Genomic DNA, 18,745 nt, shown 5'->3' on the forward strand with positions numbered 1-18,745 from the left:
TTGAATCTATACTCGATGTTAACAAATTTTTCTTCTTCAGAAACGTTTTCCTCGCCATTGCCAGTCTACATTTTACATCCTCTCTACTTCGACCATCATCAGTTATTTTGCTCCCCAAATAGCAAAACTCCTTTACTACTTTAAGTGTCTCATTTCCTAATCTAATTCTCTCAGCACCACCCGACTTAATTCGACTACATCATTTAATCATACAGTAAAGCTGCATGCCCTCGGGAAAAAATCACTGGTGTAATTTCCCCTTGCTTTCAGCCGTTCGCAGTACGAGAACAGCAAGGCCATTTTGGTTAGTGTTACAAGGCCAGATCAGTCAATCATCCAGACTGTTGCCCCTACAACTACTGAAAAGGCTGCTGCCCCTCTTCAGGAACCACACGTTTGTCTGGCCTCTCAACAGATACCCCTCCGTTGTGGTTGCACCTACGGTACAGCTATCTGTATCGTTGAGGCACGCAAGCCTCCCCACCAACGGCAAGGTCCATGGTTGATGGGGGGCCTCTGGAGTAAGTTCACACATATCGGAGTGGCTCGAAGATTTCTTAATTAACACAACCGAGTATGTTGTCCTCGAGGGCGAGTTTCATCAGAGACAAGGGTATCTTTCAGGAGTGACCCAGGAAAGTATGACAGGGCCTATGTTGTTCTACGTATACATACAGCGTGTTTCAAAAATGACCGGTATATTTGAAACGGCAATAAAAACTAAACGAGCAGCGATAGAAATACACCGTTTGTTGCAATATGCTTCGGACAACAGTACATTTTCAGGCGGACAAACTTTCGAAATTACAGTAGTTACAATTTTCAACAACAGATGGCGCTGCAAGTGATGTGAAAGATATAGACGACAACGCAGTCTGTGGGTGCGCCATTCTGTACGTCGTCTTTCTGCTGTAAGCGTGTGCTGTTCACAACGTGCAAGTGTGCTGTAGACAACATGGTTTATTCCTTAGAACAGAGGATTTTTCTGGTGTTGGAATTCCACCGCCTAGAACACAGTGTTGTTGCAACAAGACGAAGTTTTCAACGGAGGTTTAATGTAACCAAAGGACCGAAAAGCGATACAACAAAGGATCTGTTTGAAACATTTCAACGGACTGGGAACGTGACGGATGAACGTGCTGGAAAGGTAGGGCGACCGCGTACGGCAACCACAGAGGGCAACGCGCAGCTAGTGCAGCAGGTGATCAACAGCGGCCTCGGGTTTCCGTTCGCCGTGTTGCAGCTGCGGTCCAAATGACGCAAACGTCCACGTATCGTCTCATGCGCCAGAGTTTACACCCCTATCCATACAAAATTCAAACGCGGCAACCCCTCAGCGCCGCTACCATTGCTGCACGAGAGACATTCGCTAACGATATAGTGCACAGGATTGATGACGGCGATATGCATGTGGGCAGCATTTGGTTTACTGACGAAGCTTATTTTTACCTGGACGGCTTCGTCAATAAACAGAACTGGCGCATATGGGGAACCGAAAAGCCCCATGTTGCAGTCCCATCGTCCCTGCATCCTCAAAAAGTACTGGTATGGGCCGCCATTTCTTCCAAAGGAATCATTGGCCCATTTTTCAGATCCGAAACGATTACTGCATCACGCTATCTGGACATTCTTCGTGAATTTGTGGCGGTACAAACTGCCTTAGACGACACTACGAACACCTCGTGGTTTATGCAAGATGGTGCCCGGCCACACCGCACGGCCGACGTCTTTAATTTCCTGAATGAATATTTCGATGATCGTGTGATTGCTTTGGGCTATCCGAAACATACAGGAGGCGGCGTGGATTGGCCTCCCTATTCGCCAGACATGAACCCCTGTGACTTCTTTCTGTGGGGACACTTGAAAGACCAGGTGTACCGCCAGAATCCAGAAACAATTGAACAGCTGAAGCAGTACATCTCATCTGCATGTGAAGCCATTCCGCCAGACACGTTGTCAAAGGTTTCGGGTAATTTCATTCAGAGACTACGCCATATTATTGCTACGCATGGTGGATATGTGGAAAATATCGTACTATAGAGTGTCCCAGACCGCAGCGCCATCTGTTGTTGAAAATTGTAACTACTGTAATTTCGAAAGTTTGTCCGCCTGAAAATGTACTGTTGTCCCAAGCATATTGCAACAAACGGTGTATTTCTATCGCTGCTTGTTTAGTTTTTATTGCCGGTTCAAATATACCGGTCATTTTTGAAACACCCTGTACATGATATGCCGTACAGGGTGGGCAGCAGTTTGCTAGTTGATGATGCTGTATTGTACGGCAATGTGTCAAAGTTTAGTGACTGTAGATGGATACAAGACGACTTAGACAAAATTTGCAGTTGGTGTGATGAGTAGCTGGTAGCTCTAAATGTGGAAGAATGGAAGTTAACGCGGATGAGTAGGAAGATCAAACAGTATTACTAGTGTCCGGGTTGACACAGTCAAGTCGTTTAAATATCTGCGCGTAACGTTGCAAAGCGATTCGAAATGGAACGAGCGTGTGGGAACTGTGCACAGTGCTCTGCCAACTGAGCTACCCGAGCACGACTCACACCCGGTCCTCACAGCTTTACTTCCGCCAGTATCTCGTCTCCTACCTTCCAAACTTTACAGAAGCTCTCCTGCGAAACCTTGCAGAACTAGCACTCCTGAAAGAAAGGATATTGCGGAGACATGGCTTAGCCACGGCATGGGGGATGATTCCAGAATGAGATTTTCACTCTGCAGCGGAGTGTGCGCTGATATGAAACTTCCTGGCAGATTAAAACTGTGTGCCCGACCGAGACTCGAACTCGGGACCTTTGCCTTTCGCGGGCAAGTGCTCTACCATCTGAGCTACCGAAGCACGACTCACGCCCGGTACTCGCAGCTTTACTTCTGCCTGTTCCTCGTCTCCTACCTTCCAAACTTCAGAGAAGCTCTCCTGCGAACATTGCAGAACCAGCACTCTCCTCAAAGAAAGGAGAGCACTTGCCCGCGAAAGGCAAAGGTCCCGATTTCAAGTCTCGGGTCCGGCACACGGTTTTAATCTGCCACGAAGTTTCATATCAGCGCACAATCTCATTCTGGAAACATCCCCCAGGCTGTGGCTTAGGCCGGTATTACACTATCAAATTTCTTTGTCCCAATATCTTTGTCCAATATCTTTGTCAAAGATATTTGATGGTGTGATAGGGAACTTTGTCAAATGTCGTCCAATATTTGATCAAATCTAGGGCCTCGCTGTATATTTGATCAAAGAAATCGCTTGTTTTCTGTTCATTGCAATGTGACATGTTACCACATGGAGCGCTAGCATCGCTGCAGCGTTCTGTCGTCTGTAGTGTTTTTATAAACATTGCCGGTAAATACAATTGGTGTGTGCCGACAACTACAAAATTAATAGAGATGTATGAAGCTGATGCGCTTTACAACGTGAGGAACGCTGAATACAAAAATAGATTAAGAAGATTGGAGAACTGACCTAACCTAACCTAACCTAACATAGCATAACCCTCTCCTGTAGCAAGGAATCGGAGTGTTACAGTGAGCCTGTCTTCTGCAGATGTAGCAGTTCTTAAGTGAATATTGCGCTTTGTGATATGAGGATACACTTCACTGAGTACATACAGAAATGTATGCTCATCCATTCTTAAGTAATTGATGTACGACTTGACGTCTTCCACTGTAAGCTCACGTAACAAGTTTTGTTGAATGCTTTTATCGCGTCGTCGTAAAACCACGGCTTCACCCAGATTAGATTAGTTTTACGTTCCATAGATCCGTGCTGAGGAGATCCTCGTCGATGTGGAACATGTCGATTTTTGTAAGCTGAAATAACAATACTAATAGTATGAATAAATACAATACATCATTTGTTTCTATTAAAAATTTCGTCAATGGAGTAGGAGTTGGCCACTAGTAAGTCTTTCAGGCTCCTTTTAAACTGATCTTTATTTGTAACTAAATTTTTTATATTTGGTGGCAAATTATTGAAGATGAGTGTTCCTGAGTAGTGGACCCCTTTTTGAACTGAAGTAAGTGCTTTTTAAGTCCTTGTGCAGATCATTTTTGTTCCTAGTGTTGTATGTATGAACTGAGTTGTTTGTTGGAAAAAGAGATATATTATTTACGACAAATTTCATTAAGAAGTAAATATACTGAGAGGCTGTAGTTAGTATACCCAGTTCTTTGAAGAGGTTTCTGCAGGACGTCCGTGGATTTACTCCACAAATAATACGTATTACACGCTTTTGGACTCTGAAAACTTTTGTTTGACTTGAAGATTTACCCCAAAATATTATCCCATATGACATTATGGAGTGAAAGTAGGCAAAGTATGCAAGCTTTTTCATTTTTGTGTTGCCTATGTCTGGTAACAGTCGAATTGCAAATACAGATTTGTTAAGGCGTTTCTGCAGTTCTGTGGTGTGCTCCTCCCAACTGAATTTATTATCAAGTTGTAATCCCAGGAATTTAAGACTGTCAACCTCGTATGTATGCTTCCTTTTTTTCCCCCACTTCTTTTCCGCATGTGCACACAATGCAATTGCGGTAAATGCAACTGCTGCGGTTAATAACAAGTTGTTGTCAGCCATCTTGAAATTTGACGAAAAATTTGATGACAGTGTAATACCCCTTCTAGCGCTACGTCAAAGATCTTTGTCAAATATATTGGGCGGAATATTTGATCACATCTTTGATCAAATCTTTGACAAAGAAATTTGATAGTGTAATACCGGCCTAAGCCATGTCTCCGCAGTATCCTTTCTTTCAGGAGTGCTAGTTCTGCAAGGTTCGCAGGAGAGCTTCTGCAAAATTTGGAAGGTCGGAGGCGAGGTACTGGCAGAAGTAAAGCTGTGAGGACGGGGCGTGAGTCGTGCTTGGGTAGTTCAGATGGTAGAGCACTTGCCCGCGAAAGGCAAAGGCCCCGAGTCTTGGTGTAGTAATTTCAATGGCCAGTAGTGTAGATAGAAAACAACAGCGGACCTACCACACTTCCCTGGGGCACTCCAGATGATTACCCTCACTTCCGATGAACACTCACCATCGAGGACATCGTACTGGTGGGTTCATTCGCGCGCCTTACAGCGGATAAGCTGTTGCTACAGGTTTTACGGCGTCAGCGGCACCGCAGCTGGTGAGGGACGCCGGCTGCTTACGGGCAACACGGGCCACGTGCCCCGTGAAGTGTCCTGCCCCACTCCACTCCACGGCTGGCGAAGCACCAAGGCCGCGGGCTGGCTGGCTCTGCGCACGAGACGTGCCTCTCACGTGGCTTAGCCGCGACCTACACACACACGAGAGCGCTCGGCAATCCGATACATCGATATCATTGTGCGATTTGCATGGGGGTATGGGGGGGATTCCCCCCCCCCCCCTCTGCATCACACCATCCCCTCCTCTGGTTTTTGTTTATGCATCCCAACCTGGGATGTGTATTTCCCAATCACTGGAGTAAAACTTTACTTATAATTAAATTTTTCGAGCCGAACACTGAAAGTTTTTAATACAGGCTTACTATTAATACTATTAATATGTTTGCTTATTAATTTTGAAAAAGTGCTATGTAGTAGGTAAACATTTCAAAACATTTAGAACTAAACGACAAGACGACGCACGCCACATTTCAGGTGTTGTTGTTCTGGTCTTCAGTCCTGAGACTGGTTTGATGCAGCTCTCCATGCTACTCTATCCTGTGCAAGCTTCTTCATCTCCCAGTACCTACTGCAACCTACATCCTTCTGAATCTGCCTAGTGTATTCATCTCTTGGTCTCCCCCTATGATTTTTACCCTCCACGATGCCCTCCAATACTAAATTGGTGATCCCTTGATGCCTCAGAACATGTCCTACCAACCGATCCCTTCTTCTGGTCAAGTTGTGCCACAAACTCCTCCCCAATCCTATTCAGTACGTCCTCATTAGTTATGTGATCTACCCATCTAATCTTCAGCATTCTTCTGTAGCACCACATTTCGAAAGCTTCTATTCTCTTCTTGTCCAAACTATTTACCGTCCATGTTTCACTTCCATACATGGCTACACTCCATACAAATACTTTCAGAAAGGACTTCCTGACACTTAAATCTATACTCGATGTTAACAAATTTCTCTTCTTCAGAAACGCTTTCCTTGCCATTGCCAGTCTACATTTTATATCCTCTCTACTTCGACCATCATCGGTTATTTTGCTCCCCAAATAGCAAAACTCCTTTACTACTTTAAGTGTCTCATTTCCTAATCTAATTCCCTCAGCATCACCCGACTTAATTCGACTACATTCCATTATCCTCGTTTTGCTTTTGTTGATGTTCATCTTATATCCTCCCTTCAAGACACCATCCATTCCGTTCAACTGCTCTTCCAAGTCCTTTGCTGTCTCTGACAGAATTACAATGTCATCGGCGAACCTCAAAGTTTTTATTACCTCTCCATGGATTTTAATACCTACTCCGAATTTTTGTTTTGTTTCCTTTACTGCTTGCTCAATATACAGATTGAATAACATCGGGGAGAGGCTACAACCCTGTCTTACTCCCTTCCCAACCGCTGCTTGCATTTCATGTCTCATCTCCGAAGATGTTCTCCGTAGTTGAGAACGAAACGTCAGGGAGAAGAAGTTTTACAGATCGACCACGGCAACTTAGCCCGGAAGTGTTTATTGATGATTTATCTTATTGAGTTTGGGTTCGAATGAAGCGTCTAGATGTGCGGAATATGATTGTGAGGGCGGAATATGTAAGTGATGAAGGTCAGAAGACCACGACTTCTTACAGTTGTGATCAGTGAAGGGCCACAAAGATCAACTGAGCTATGCGTGTGGCCTCTTGTCCATTTAAAAGTTTCACGATAAATGTCCTTTGTATTTAATTCCAATGGTATGTGATGAATAATATGATCTGCTGGCTGCACCACGCATAATACTGTACTTGTTTGTATCAATAGAAACACATATATCTTCTTTTTTTTAATACCACTAATTAAGTATAAATAAACAATATGAAACTTCAGTGATGCAATTAGGATGTATTTCTGATGATTAGTTGAAACATCAAGTGACAATTTCACAGTTTGCGTGCAGTGTGAAAAAGTCCAAAGCTGTGCAGGGAAACACGCTACGCAATTGCGTAGCATCACCTAAGTGCCTACTGCATAGCTATACTGAGAGAAAATACTGTCACGCTGAAAAACAAAACTGGTTGCGAAATAAATCCTTCGAAGAAAGACGTCGTAATTCAAGAATTGAAGTTTATTGACGATTTTCGTCGTGTGTGCTTATTTCCAGTTTAGCCATACAGTCAGTGAAGCAAACTGTAAACATGTTTATATCTAGGGATACTATTACGTTTATGACGCACTTACAGTCGCCTTTTTATGTGTTTCTTTTTTCTTGTCGTGGTTTGCTCAGACAGTGGCTGGTTGTTGTGGACATGGTGTGTGCATGACCGGGCTGACGCAGTGCTGTTAAACAAATAGATACTAGCACCTAAGAGAATGTATGTGACAGATTCCCAATTCTATGAGTTTTTTTCTTTCTTTCCGTATCCGTGCTGATGGCAGAAGTCTTCAAGCTGAGATGGGTGCCATCGGAGACCAGAGATGGATGAGCCAGGTGCTCAAAAAACGTTAGTAAAGAGCGAGCATAACAGTAGATATTACAAAGCGCGCTAAGCCAGTAGCAAGGTATTACACGGTACGTGTTAACGCGGCTCACAGAAAGTCCACAGCTATCCCGACCATATTGACCAGCAACATTGTTAGCCAGACAAATTGCAGCGACGTGTTAGGCAACATTACCGGCAACTGTTGCCCGGCAATGCATTTCCGAGCCAGAGGTGTTGGCACGGACCACGTTATGGCTGCGCAATAGACAGAAGTGATGTGCGTCTACATCTACAGCTATACTATCTACATCTATACTGGAATGAGATTTTTCACTCTGCAGCGGAGTGTGCGCTGATATGAAACTTCCTGGCAGATTAAAACTGTGTGCCGGACCGAGACTCGAACTCGGGACCTTTGCCCTTCGCGGGCAAGTGCTCTACCAACTGAGCTACCCAAGCACGACTCACACCCCGTCCTCACAGCTTTACTTCCGCCGGTACCTCGTCTTCTACCTTCCAAACTTTACAGAAGCTTGCACCGTTTTAATCTGCCAGGAAGTTTCATATCAGCGCACACTCCGCTGCAGAGTGAAAATCTCATTCTGGAAACATCCCCCAGGCTGTGGCTAAGCCATGTCTCCGCAATATCCTTTCTTTCAGGAGTGCTAGTCCTGCGTGGTTCGCAGGAGAACTTCTGTAAAGTTTGGAAGGTAGGAGACGAGGTACTGGTAGAAGTAAAGCTGTGAGGACGGGGCGTGAGTCGTGATTGGGTAGCTCAGTTGGTAGAGCACTTGCCCGCGAAAGGCAAAGGTCCCGAGTTCGAGTCTCGGTCGGGCACACAGTTTTCATCTGCCACGAAGTTTTACATCTATACTATCCGACCCCGGTAGCTGAGTGGTCACCGCGACAGAATTTCAATCCTAAGGGTCCGGGTTCGATTCCCGACTGGGTCGGAGATTTTCTCCGTTCAGGGACTGGGTGTTGTGTTGTCTCAATCATCATCGTTTCATCCCCATCGACGCGCAAGTCGCCGAAGTGTCGTCAAATCGAAAGACTTGCACCCGGCGAACGGTCTACCCGACGGGAGGCCCTAGTCACACGACATTTATTTATTTACATCTATACTCTGCAGAGGGTATGTCCCACTGTATCACTGTTAGGGTTCCTACGCGTTCCATTTCACGTACTGAGTGCGGGAAGAGTGATTATTTGAACACCCTATGTGAGCTATACGTATGGGATTGTGGTATATTCCTAGAGTCACCATTTAAAGGCGGTTCATGGAACTTGGTTAAAAGACTTCCCCGGGATGGTTTATGTCTGTCTTAAAGAGTTCAAATGGCTCTGAGCACTATGGGACTCAACTGCTGAGGTCATTAGTCCCCTAGAACTTAGAACTAGTTAAACCTAACTAACCTAAGGACATCAATAACATCCATGCCCGAGGCAGGATTCGAACCTGCGACCGTAGCGGTTTTGCGGTTCCAGACTGCAGCGCCTTTAACCGCACGGCCACTTCGGCCGGCTCTTAAAGAGTCTTCCATTTCAGTTCCTTCGATATCTCTGTGACACTCTCCCATGGTCTTCAGTTCAGAGACTGGTTTGATGCAGCTCTCCATGCTACTCTATCCTGTGCAAGCTTCTTCATCTTCCAGTACGTACTGCAGCCTACATCCTTCTGAATCTGCCTAGTGTATTCATCTCTTGGTCTCCTTCTACGATTTTTACCCTCCACGCTGCCCTCCAATGCTAAATTTGTGATCCCTTGATGCCACAGAACATGTCCTACCAACCGATCCCGTCTTCTAGTCAAGTTGTGCCACAAACTCCTCCTCTCCCCAAATCTGTTCAATACCTGCTCATTAGTTATGTGATCTACCCATCTAATCTTCAGCATTCTTCTGTAGCACAAATTTCGAAAGCTTCTATTCTCTTCTTGTCCAAACTAGTTATCGTCCATGTTTCACTTCCATACATGGCTACACTCCATACAAATACTTTCAGAAAGGAGTTCCTGACACTTAAATCTATACTCGATGTTAACAAATTTCTCTTCTTCAAAAACGATTTCCTTGCCATTGCCAGTCTACATTTTATATCCTCTCTACTTCGACCACCATCAGTTATTTTGCTCCCCAAATAGCAAAACTCCTTTACTACTTTAAGTATATCATTTCCTTACCTAATTCTCTCAGCATCACCCGACTTAATTCGATTACATTCCATTATCCTCGTTTTGCTTTTGTTGATGTTCATCTTATATCCTCATTTCAAGACACAGTCCATTCCGTTCAATTGCTCTTCCTTAGCGTTACTGTTCGCGTCAATAACTCTGTTACTGTACTGCTGAACTACAAAGAAATGTGAGCTTAAACATTTGAGCGGTATTCCACCTGCAGTCCTTCCACCAAAGGGTTGCAAGCGCCCGGTATCAAGCGTCATATCGGTAAGCAGTACGTTCACACTTAAAGCAGTACGTCATACTTTTCTGTGAATAGGCAGTAGCCAGAACCAGTTGTACAATTTCGGAACACGTATTATGTTCGAGTATAATGACTTTTCTGAAGACTAGAAATCTACTCTGTAGTAATCAGCATGGGTTTCGAAAAAGACGGTCGTGTGAAACCCAGCTCGCGCTATTCGTCCACGAGACTCAGAGGGCCATAGACACGGATTCCCAGGTAGATGCCGTGTTTCTTGACTTCCGCAAGGCGTTCGATACAGTTCCCCACAACAGTTTAATCAACAAAGTAAGAGCCTATGGACTATCAGACCAATTGTGTGATTGGATTGAAGAGTTCCTAGATATCAGAACGCAGCATGTCATTCTCAATGGAGAGACTTCCGAAGTAAGAGTGATTTCAGGTATGCCGCAGGGGAGTGTCGTAGGACCGTTGCTATTCACAATATACATAAATGACCTTGTGAATGACATCGGAAGTTCACTGAGGCTTTTTGCGGATGATGCTGTAGTATATCGAGAGGTTGTAACAATGGAAAATTGTACTGAAATGCGGGAGGATCTGCAGCGAATTGACGCACGGTGCAGGGAACGGCAATTGAATCTCAATGTAGACAAGTGTAATGTGCTGCTAATACACAGAAAGACAGATCTCTTATCATGTAGCTACAAAATAGCAGATCAGCAACTGGTAGCAGTTAATTCCATAAATTATCTGGGCGTACGCATTAGGAGTGATTTAAAATGGAATGATCATATAAAGTTGATCGTCGGTAAAGCAGATGCCAGACAGATTCATTGGAAGAATCCTAAGGAAATGCAGTCCGAAAACAAAGGAAGTAGGTTACAGTACGCTTGTTCGCCCACTGCTTGAATACTGCTCAGCAGTGTGGGATCCGTACCAGATAGGGTTGATAGAAGAGATAGAGAAGATCCAACGGAGAGCAGCGCCCTTCGTTACAGTATCATTTAGTAATCGCGAAAGCGTTACGGAGATGATAGATAAACTCCAGTGGAAGACTCTGCAGGAGAGACGCTCAGTAGCTCGGTACGGGCTTTTGTTGAAGTTACGAGAACATACCTTCACCGAGGAGGTAAGCAGTATATTGCTCCCTCCTACGTATATCTTGCGAAGAGACCGTGAGGATAAAATCAGAGAGATTAGAGCGCACACAGAGGCATACCGACAATCTTTCTCTCCACGAACAGTACGAGACTGGAATAGAAGGGAGAACCGATAGAGGTACTCAAGGTACCCTCCGCCACGCACAGTCAGGTGGCTTGCGGAGTATGGATGTAGATGTAGATGTGATCGGCGAGCTGGTTGTAACTGGTATGTGTTTTTTGATATTCGGACGAAATGGTTTTCAACGGTACATTCAAACTCGTGTTCCAGTGTTCTTCGAATGATAAGTACCTATCATCAGTTGACGAGTTAAAATTTCGGAAGCAGTTCGCTTACATGAAACAGAACGCAACTACGAAGCCTGATCTCTCTCTTTCTCTCGCCAACTTTTTATAATGTGGAACGTAAAACAGGACGGAGGCACCCACTACCAGTATACAATATCAATACTAACATCAGGCTTTTTTTTTCAGATAATGCAGTTGTCTATAATGAAGTACTATTTGAGAGAAGCTGCGTAAATATTCATCCAGATCTTGATAAGATTTCAATCTGGTGCAGAGATTGGAAACTTGCTCTAAATGTTCAGAAATGTAAAATTTTGCACTTCAGAAACGATGTTATGGTTATAACATCAATAAGTCACTGTTGGAACTGGCCAATTCATACAAATACCTGGGTATATTTGTAAGGATATGATGGAATGACGACATAGGTTCAGTGGTGGGTAAAGTGGGTGATAGAGTTCGGTTCATTGGTAGAATACTGGAGAAGTGCAGTCAGTCTACAACGACTATTGCTCAAGTGTGTGGGACCCGTACCAGCTAGGACCAACGGTGGATATTGAACGTATACAGAGAAAGCTGAAGGTGGCAGGGTTCAAATATAGGGAGCGAAAGACTATTTACAATTTGTACAGAAACCGGATGGCAGTTATAAGAGTCGAGGGGCATGAAACGGAAGCAGTGGTTGGGAAGGGAGTGAGACAGGGTTGTAGCCTCTCCCCAATGTTATTCAATCTGTATATTGAGCAAGCAGTAAATGAAACAAAAGAAAAATTCGGAGTAGGTATTAAAATCCATGGAGAAGAAATAAAAACTTTGAGGTTCGCCGATGACATTGTAGTTCTGTCACAGTTCAACGGAATGGACAGTGTCTTGAAAGGAGGATATAAGATGATCATCAACAAAAGCAAGACTAGGATAATGGAATGTAGCCGAATTAAATCAAATGATGCTGAGGGTATTAGATTAGGAAATGAGACACTTAAAGTAGCAGATGAGTTTTGCTATTTGGGGAGCAAAGTAATTGATGAAGGACGAAGAAGAGAGGATATAAAATGAGGCTATCAGTGGCAAGGAAAGCGTTTCTGAAGGAGAGAAATTTGTTAACATCGAGTATAGATTTAAGTGTAAGGAAGTCGTTTCTGAAAGTATTTGTATGGAGTGTAGCCATGTATGGAAGTGAAACATGGACGATAACTAGTTTGGACAAGAAGAGAATAGAAGCTTTCGAAATTTGTGCTACAGAAGAATGCTGAAGATTAGATGGGTAGATCACATAACTAATGAGCAGGTATTGAACAGAATTGGGGAGAGGAGGAGTTTGTGGCACAACTTGACTAGAAGAAGGGATCGGTTGGTAGGATATGTTCTGAGGCATCAAGGGATCACCAATTTCGTACTGGAGGGCAGCGTGGAGGGTAAAAATCGTAGATGGAGGCCAAGAGATGAATACACTAAGCAGATTCAGAAGGATGTAGGCTGCAGTAGGTACCGGGAGATGAAGAAGCTTGCACAGAATGGAGTAGCATGGAGAGCTGCATAAAACCAGTCTTTGGACTGAAGACCATAACAACAACAACAACAACAACAACAACTGGTTTCGGCTGAAATAAATCATCGTTCTACATCTACATCTAAATTTATACTCCGGAAGCCACCCAACGGTGTGTGGCGGAGGGCACTTTACGTGCCACTGTCATTACCTCCCTTTCCTGTTCCAGTCGCGTACGGTTCGCGGGAAGAACGACTGCCGGAAAGCCTTCGTGCGCGCTCGAATCCCTCTAATTTTACATTCGTGACCTCCTCGGGAGGTATAAGTAGGGGGAAGCAATATATTCGATACCTCTCCTAGAAACGCACCCTCTCGAAACCTGGACAGCAAGCTACACCGCGATGCAGAGCGCCTCTCTTGCAGAGTCTGCCACTTGAGTTTGCTAAACATCTCCGTAACGTTATCACGCTTACCCAAGAAACCTGTGACGAAACGCACCGCTCTTCTTTGGATCTTCTCTATCTCATCTGTCAACCCGACCTGATACGTATCCCACACTGATGAGCAATACTCAAATGTAGGTCGAACAAGTGTTTTGTAAGCCACCTCCTTTGTTGATGGACTACATCTTCTAAGGACTCTCCCAATCTCCAATCTTCAAATCGTTCCGCACGCATACTCCCAGATATTTTACAGAAGTAACTGCTACCAGTGTCGGTTCCGCTATCATATAATCATACAATAAAGGATCCTTCTTTCTATGTATTCGCAATACATTACATTTGTGTATGTTAAGGGTCAGTTGCCACTCCCTGCACCAATTGCGTATCCGCTGAGGATCTTCCTGCATTTCGCTGCAATTTTCTAATGCTGCAACTTCTCTGTATACTACAGCATCATCCGCGAGAAGCCGCACGGAACTTCCGACACTATTTACTAGGTCATTTATATATATTGTGAAAAGCAATGGTCCCATAACACTCCCCTGTGGCACGCCAGAGGTTACTTTAACGTCTGTAGACGTCTCTCCATTGAGAACAACATGCTGTGTTCTGTTTGCTAAAAACTCTTCAATCCAGCCACACAGCTGGTCTGATATTCCGTAGGCTCTTACTTTGTTTATCAGGCGACAGTCCGGAACTGTATCGAACGCCTTCCGGAAGTCAAGGAAAATGGCATCTACCTGGGTGCCTGTTTCTAATATTTTCTGGGTCTGATGAACAAATAAGGCGAGTTGGGTCTCACACGATCGCTGTTTCCGGAATCCACGTTGGTTCCTACAGAGTAGATTCTGGGTTTCCAGAAATGACACGATACGCGAGCAAATAACATGTTCTAAAGTTCTACAACAGATCGATGTCAGAGATATAGGCCTGTAGTTTTACGCATCTGCTGGACGACCCTTCTTGAAGACTGGGACTACCTGTGCTCTTTTCCAATCATTTGGAACCCTCCGTTCCTCTAGAGACTTGCGGCACACGGCTGTTAGAAGGGGGGCAAGTTCTTTCGCGTACTCTGTGTAGAATCGAATTGCTATCGCGTCAGGTCCAGTGGACTTTCCTCTGTTGAGTGATTTCAGTTGCTTTTCTATTCCTTGTACACTTATTTCGATGTCAGCCATTTTTTCATACGGCAGGAATAAAACCAGTGTGGGAACTTTTGTACGGACGATGTAGATCATTTACGGTCTGACTGCCGTATAATTTGCGAGCTGCAGCTTCAGACTGGGTTTTGCCCCGTCGTGCGGCCTACTCACTTGGATGTTTTCCTGCCAGCAGGCTACCCCGCCCCCACCATGAAGGAGGAGCGAGAGGCGCCGTCGACGGCTGCGTCAGCACCGGGCACCGCCTCCCCCGCCTCCGGGGCGACCACCGCGTCCGTAGCGAGCCGCTCCTGCAAGGCGCCGGACTCTGCCTGCTCCGTGGGCAACAGCCAGTCACAGCGCAGGTCAGTAAGCACGCTCCTGAAGATGCCGCCGGCATTGAAGCCGAAACCTCTCGTACTGCCATCTGCGCCAAACTCAAAATACAGTGGGCGGAGCAGACTGTAACCTGCTCACATCCGTCAGGCCACTCTGTGAGGGGCTATGGAATAGATCAGGTCTTCTCAAACTTTTCCCGTCGCGCCCCCCTTCTGAAGCATAAATTGTCTTAACCCCTTTCCCCCACCACTACCCTCTCATATTTTGGTTTTCTTGCTTCGCATTTCCGATACTTGGCGCAGAAACGGCCCACAGTAACTGTTTACGAGGGTCACTCCAAAAGAAATGCACACTATTAAAAAAAAAAAAATAGTTTTAATTCTGCATGTGTGCAAGTTTTACAGTGTGTAGATACATCCTTCCCGCTTGTTTTCAAACTTAGTTCAACCTGTTCCCGTGAGTGGCGCCGTCACAGCATGTCTTCAAGATGGCTGCTACACTTGACGTTGGTCAGAAGCAACGTGCTGTCATAGAATTCCTGTGCTGTGAAAACGAGACAGTGGGAAGCATCCACAAGAGGTTGAAAAAGGTGTACGGAGATGCTATTGTCGATCGCAGTACAGTTAGTCGGTGGGCATGCAGGTTACGTGACGAAAGCGGGCACGGCAATATTGAGGATTGTCCTCGCAGCGGCAGGCCTCGTACTGCACACACTCCAGACAGTGTGCAGAGAGTTAACGAATTGGTGACTGCTGACAGACGCATCACAGTGAACGAATTGTCACGCTACGTTGGGGTAGGGGAAGGAAGTGTTTGCAGAATACTGAAAGTGTTGGCGTTAAAAAAAGGTTTGTGCCAGGTGGGTTCCTAGGGTGTTGACAGTGGCTCACAAAGAAACGAGAAAAACGGTATGCAGCGAACTTTTGGAACAGTACGAGAACGGTGGAGATGAATTTCTTGGAAGAATTGTGACAGTTGAAGAAACATGGCTCCATCATTTTACACCAGAGACGAAGAGGCAATCAATGGAGTGGTATCATGCAAATTCACCCAAGGAAAAAAAAATTCGAAACCACACCTTCTGCTGGAAAAGTTATGGCTGCGGTGTTTTTCGATTCCGAAGGACTCTTGCTTGTGGACATCGTGCCAGGTGGAACCACCATAAATTCTGATGCATATGTGACGACACTGAAGAAACTTCGAGCTCGACTGAGTCGTGTTCGACCACATCGGCAAAAGCAGGACGTTTTGCGGTTGCACGAAGATGCACGGCCACATGTCAGTCAAAAAACCGTGGAAGGGATCACAAAACTCGGATGGACAACACTGAAACACCCGCATTACAGTCCTGACCTGGCTTCGTCTGACTATCATCTCTTTGGGAAACTGAAAGACTCTCTTCGTGGAACAAGGTTTGAAGATGATGACTCCCTTGTGCACGCTGCCAAACAGTGGCTCCAACAGGTTGGTCCAGAATTCTACCGTGCGGGTATACAGGCGCTGGTTCCAAGATGGCGTAAGGCAGTTGAGAGGGATGGAAATTATGTGGAGAAATGAAAATATTGTTCCTAAAGAATGTATCTACACACTGTAAAACTTTGGAACATGTAGAATAAAAGACGGATTTAAAAAAAAAAATAGTGTGCATTTCTTTTCGAGTGCCCCTCGTATTTCTGTCTAATTATAGCAACTATCAAATAACTTCCGGGAATTCAGCCTGGTAACACTTTCATCGTTTTACGGTGGAGGGTGGTTGCCTTCCCTTTCTTGACGTGTTGGTTAGGAGGAAGGATGATGGATCATTGGGACATGCAGTCTACAGGAAACGTACTCACAGCGACTTGTACTTACAGGCTAATAGTTGTCACCATCCGGCTCAGCGTGAAGGGGTACTTCGTACCGTGGTGCACAGGGCACATGTCGTTTCTGACGCTGAGACTTTGCCAGCTGAGCTGTCCCATCTTGAAGTTACGTTTCGTCAAAATGGTTATAGTGATAGACAGATTGAACGTGCGTTGCGCTATCGACCAACTATACATCGGGTGATTGATGATAATTCTGAGTCAACACCTAAGTCTACTGCCTTTTTGCCTTACGTAGGAAACACTTCCAACAAGATCGGTCGTATTTTGCGGAAATACGATGTGAAATGTGTTTTCAGACCTGCATCTAAAATTAGAGTTCTGTTAAGGATGATCTTGGACTGCGCAAGGCGGGTGTATATCGCATTCCTTGTAGCTGCGGCGTGGCATATATTGGTCTGTCAGGACCGTAGCCGACCGCGGTGGTCTCGCGGTTCTAGGCGCGCAGTCCGGAACCGTGCGACTGCTACGGTCGCAGGTTCGAATCCTGCCTTTAGGGGACTAATGACCACAGCAGTTGAGTCCCATAGTGCTCAGAGCCATTTGAACCATTTTTTATCAGGACCGTGGAGGACCGATGTACTGAGCATAACCGCCACACATAATTACAGCAGCCAAATAGATCTGCTGTTGCCGAAAATTGCTTGGATACTCGTCACCCCATGCTATATAACAACACCGACATATTGGCATGCACGTCCAGCTATTGGGACAGTGTTATTAGGGAGGCAGTTGCGATTAAATTAGCGAGCAACCTCGTTAAAAGCGATGGAGAATTCTGTTTAAACTCTGTTTGGAATCCGGCTCTCTCCCTTGTCAAAAAATAGCCATCTTTGGTAGCACTAGTGTTCAGTGTGTGTGTTATCTTTCCTGCATCAGTCCAAGAACCGAGTTTTTTTTAAATTTGGATGTACGTCGCCTGTCCGTTGCAGTTTGTCTTGAAAATGGCCGGGTGTTCTCCCGAAAGGCAAAGTCCCGAGTTCGAGTCTCGGTTCAGCACACAGTTTTAATCTGCCAGGAAGTTTCACTGGTACTCGGTGTTTGTAGCAGTTTAGTAGACGTTCGGCATGTAACATAATGGCCAGACTACCATTTCCATCTCCTAAAGAACTTTGCTTCTACATCTACATTTACATCCATACTCCGCAAGCCACCTGACGGTGTGTGGCGGAGGGTACCTTGACTACCTCTATCGGTTCTCCCTTCTATTCCAGTCTCGTATTGTTCGTGGAAAGAAGGATTGTCGGTATGCCTCTGTGTGGGCTCTAATCTCTCTCATTTTATCCTCACGGCCTCTTCGCGAGATGTACGTAGGAGGGAGCACTGCTTGTCTCTTCGGTGAAGGTATGTTCTAGAAACGTCAACAAAAGCCCGTACCGAGCTACTGAGCGTCTCTCCTGCAGATTCTTCCCCTGGAGTTTATCTCTCATCTCCGTAACGCTTTCGCGATTAGTAAACGATCCTGTAACGAAGCGCGCTGCTCTCCGTTGGATCTTCTCTATCTCTTCTATCAACCCTATCTGGTACGGATCCCGCACTGCTGAGCAGTATTAGAGCAGTGGGCGAACAAGCGTACTATAACTTACTTCCTTCGTTTTCAGATTGCATTTCCTTAGGATTCTTCCTCAGTCTAGCATCTGCTTTACGGACGACCAACTTTATATGATCATTCCATTTTAAATCACTCCTAATGCGTACTCCCAGATAATTTATGGAATTAACTGCTTCCAGTTGCTGACCTGCTATATTATTGTAGATAAATGATAAAGGATCTCTGCTTCTGTGTATTCGCAGCAAATTACGCTTGTCTACATTGAGATTCAATTGCCATCCCCTGCACCATGCGTCAATTCGCTGCAGATCCTCCTGCATTTCAGTACAATTTTCCAATGTTACAACCTCTCGATATACCACAGCATCATCCGCAAAAAGGCTCAGTGAACTTCCGATGTCATCCACAAGGTTATTAATGTATATTGTGAATAGCAACGGTCCTACGACACTCCCCTGC

The 18,745-nt window shown here is 45.1% G+C and overlaps 1 protein-coding gene across 1 annotated transcript in view; it reads left to right on the forward strand.

Annotated features, from left to right (window-relative positions):
- Positions 1-18,745, forward strand: part of LOC126232193 (period circadian protein-like) — a 169,700-nt gene that overhangs the window by 52,240 nt on the left and 98,715 nt on the right. Inside the window, exon 2 of the mRNA XM_049942490.1 lies at positions 14,730-14,898. Coding sequence (XP_049798447.1) covers positions 14,747-14,898 — 152 coding nt within the window. The 5' untranslated portion in view covers positions 14,730-14,746. The remainder of the gene's footprint in view (positions 1-14,729; positions 14,899-18,745) is intronic.

The sequence above is a fragment of the Schistocerca nitens genome, unplaced genomic scaffold (genome assembly GCF_023898315.1).
Source record: "Schistocerca nitens isolate TAMUIC-IGC-003100 unplaced genomic scaffold, iqSchNite1.1 HiC_scaffold_466, whole genome shotgun sequence".
In the NCBI taxonomy this organism is placed as follows: domain Eukaryota; kingdom Metazoa; phylum Arthropoda; class Insecta; order Orthoptera; family Acrididae; genus Schistocerca; species Schistocerca nitens.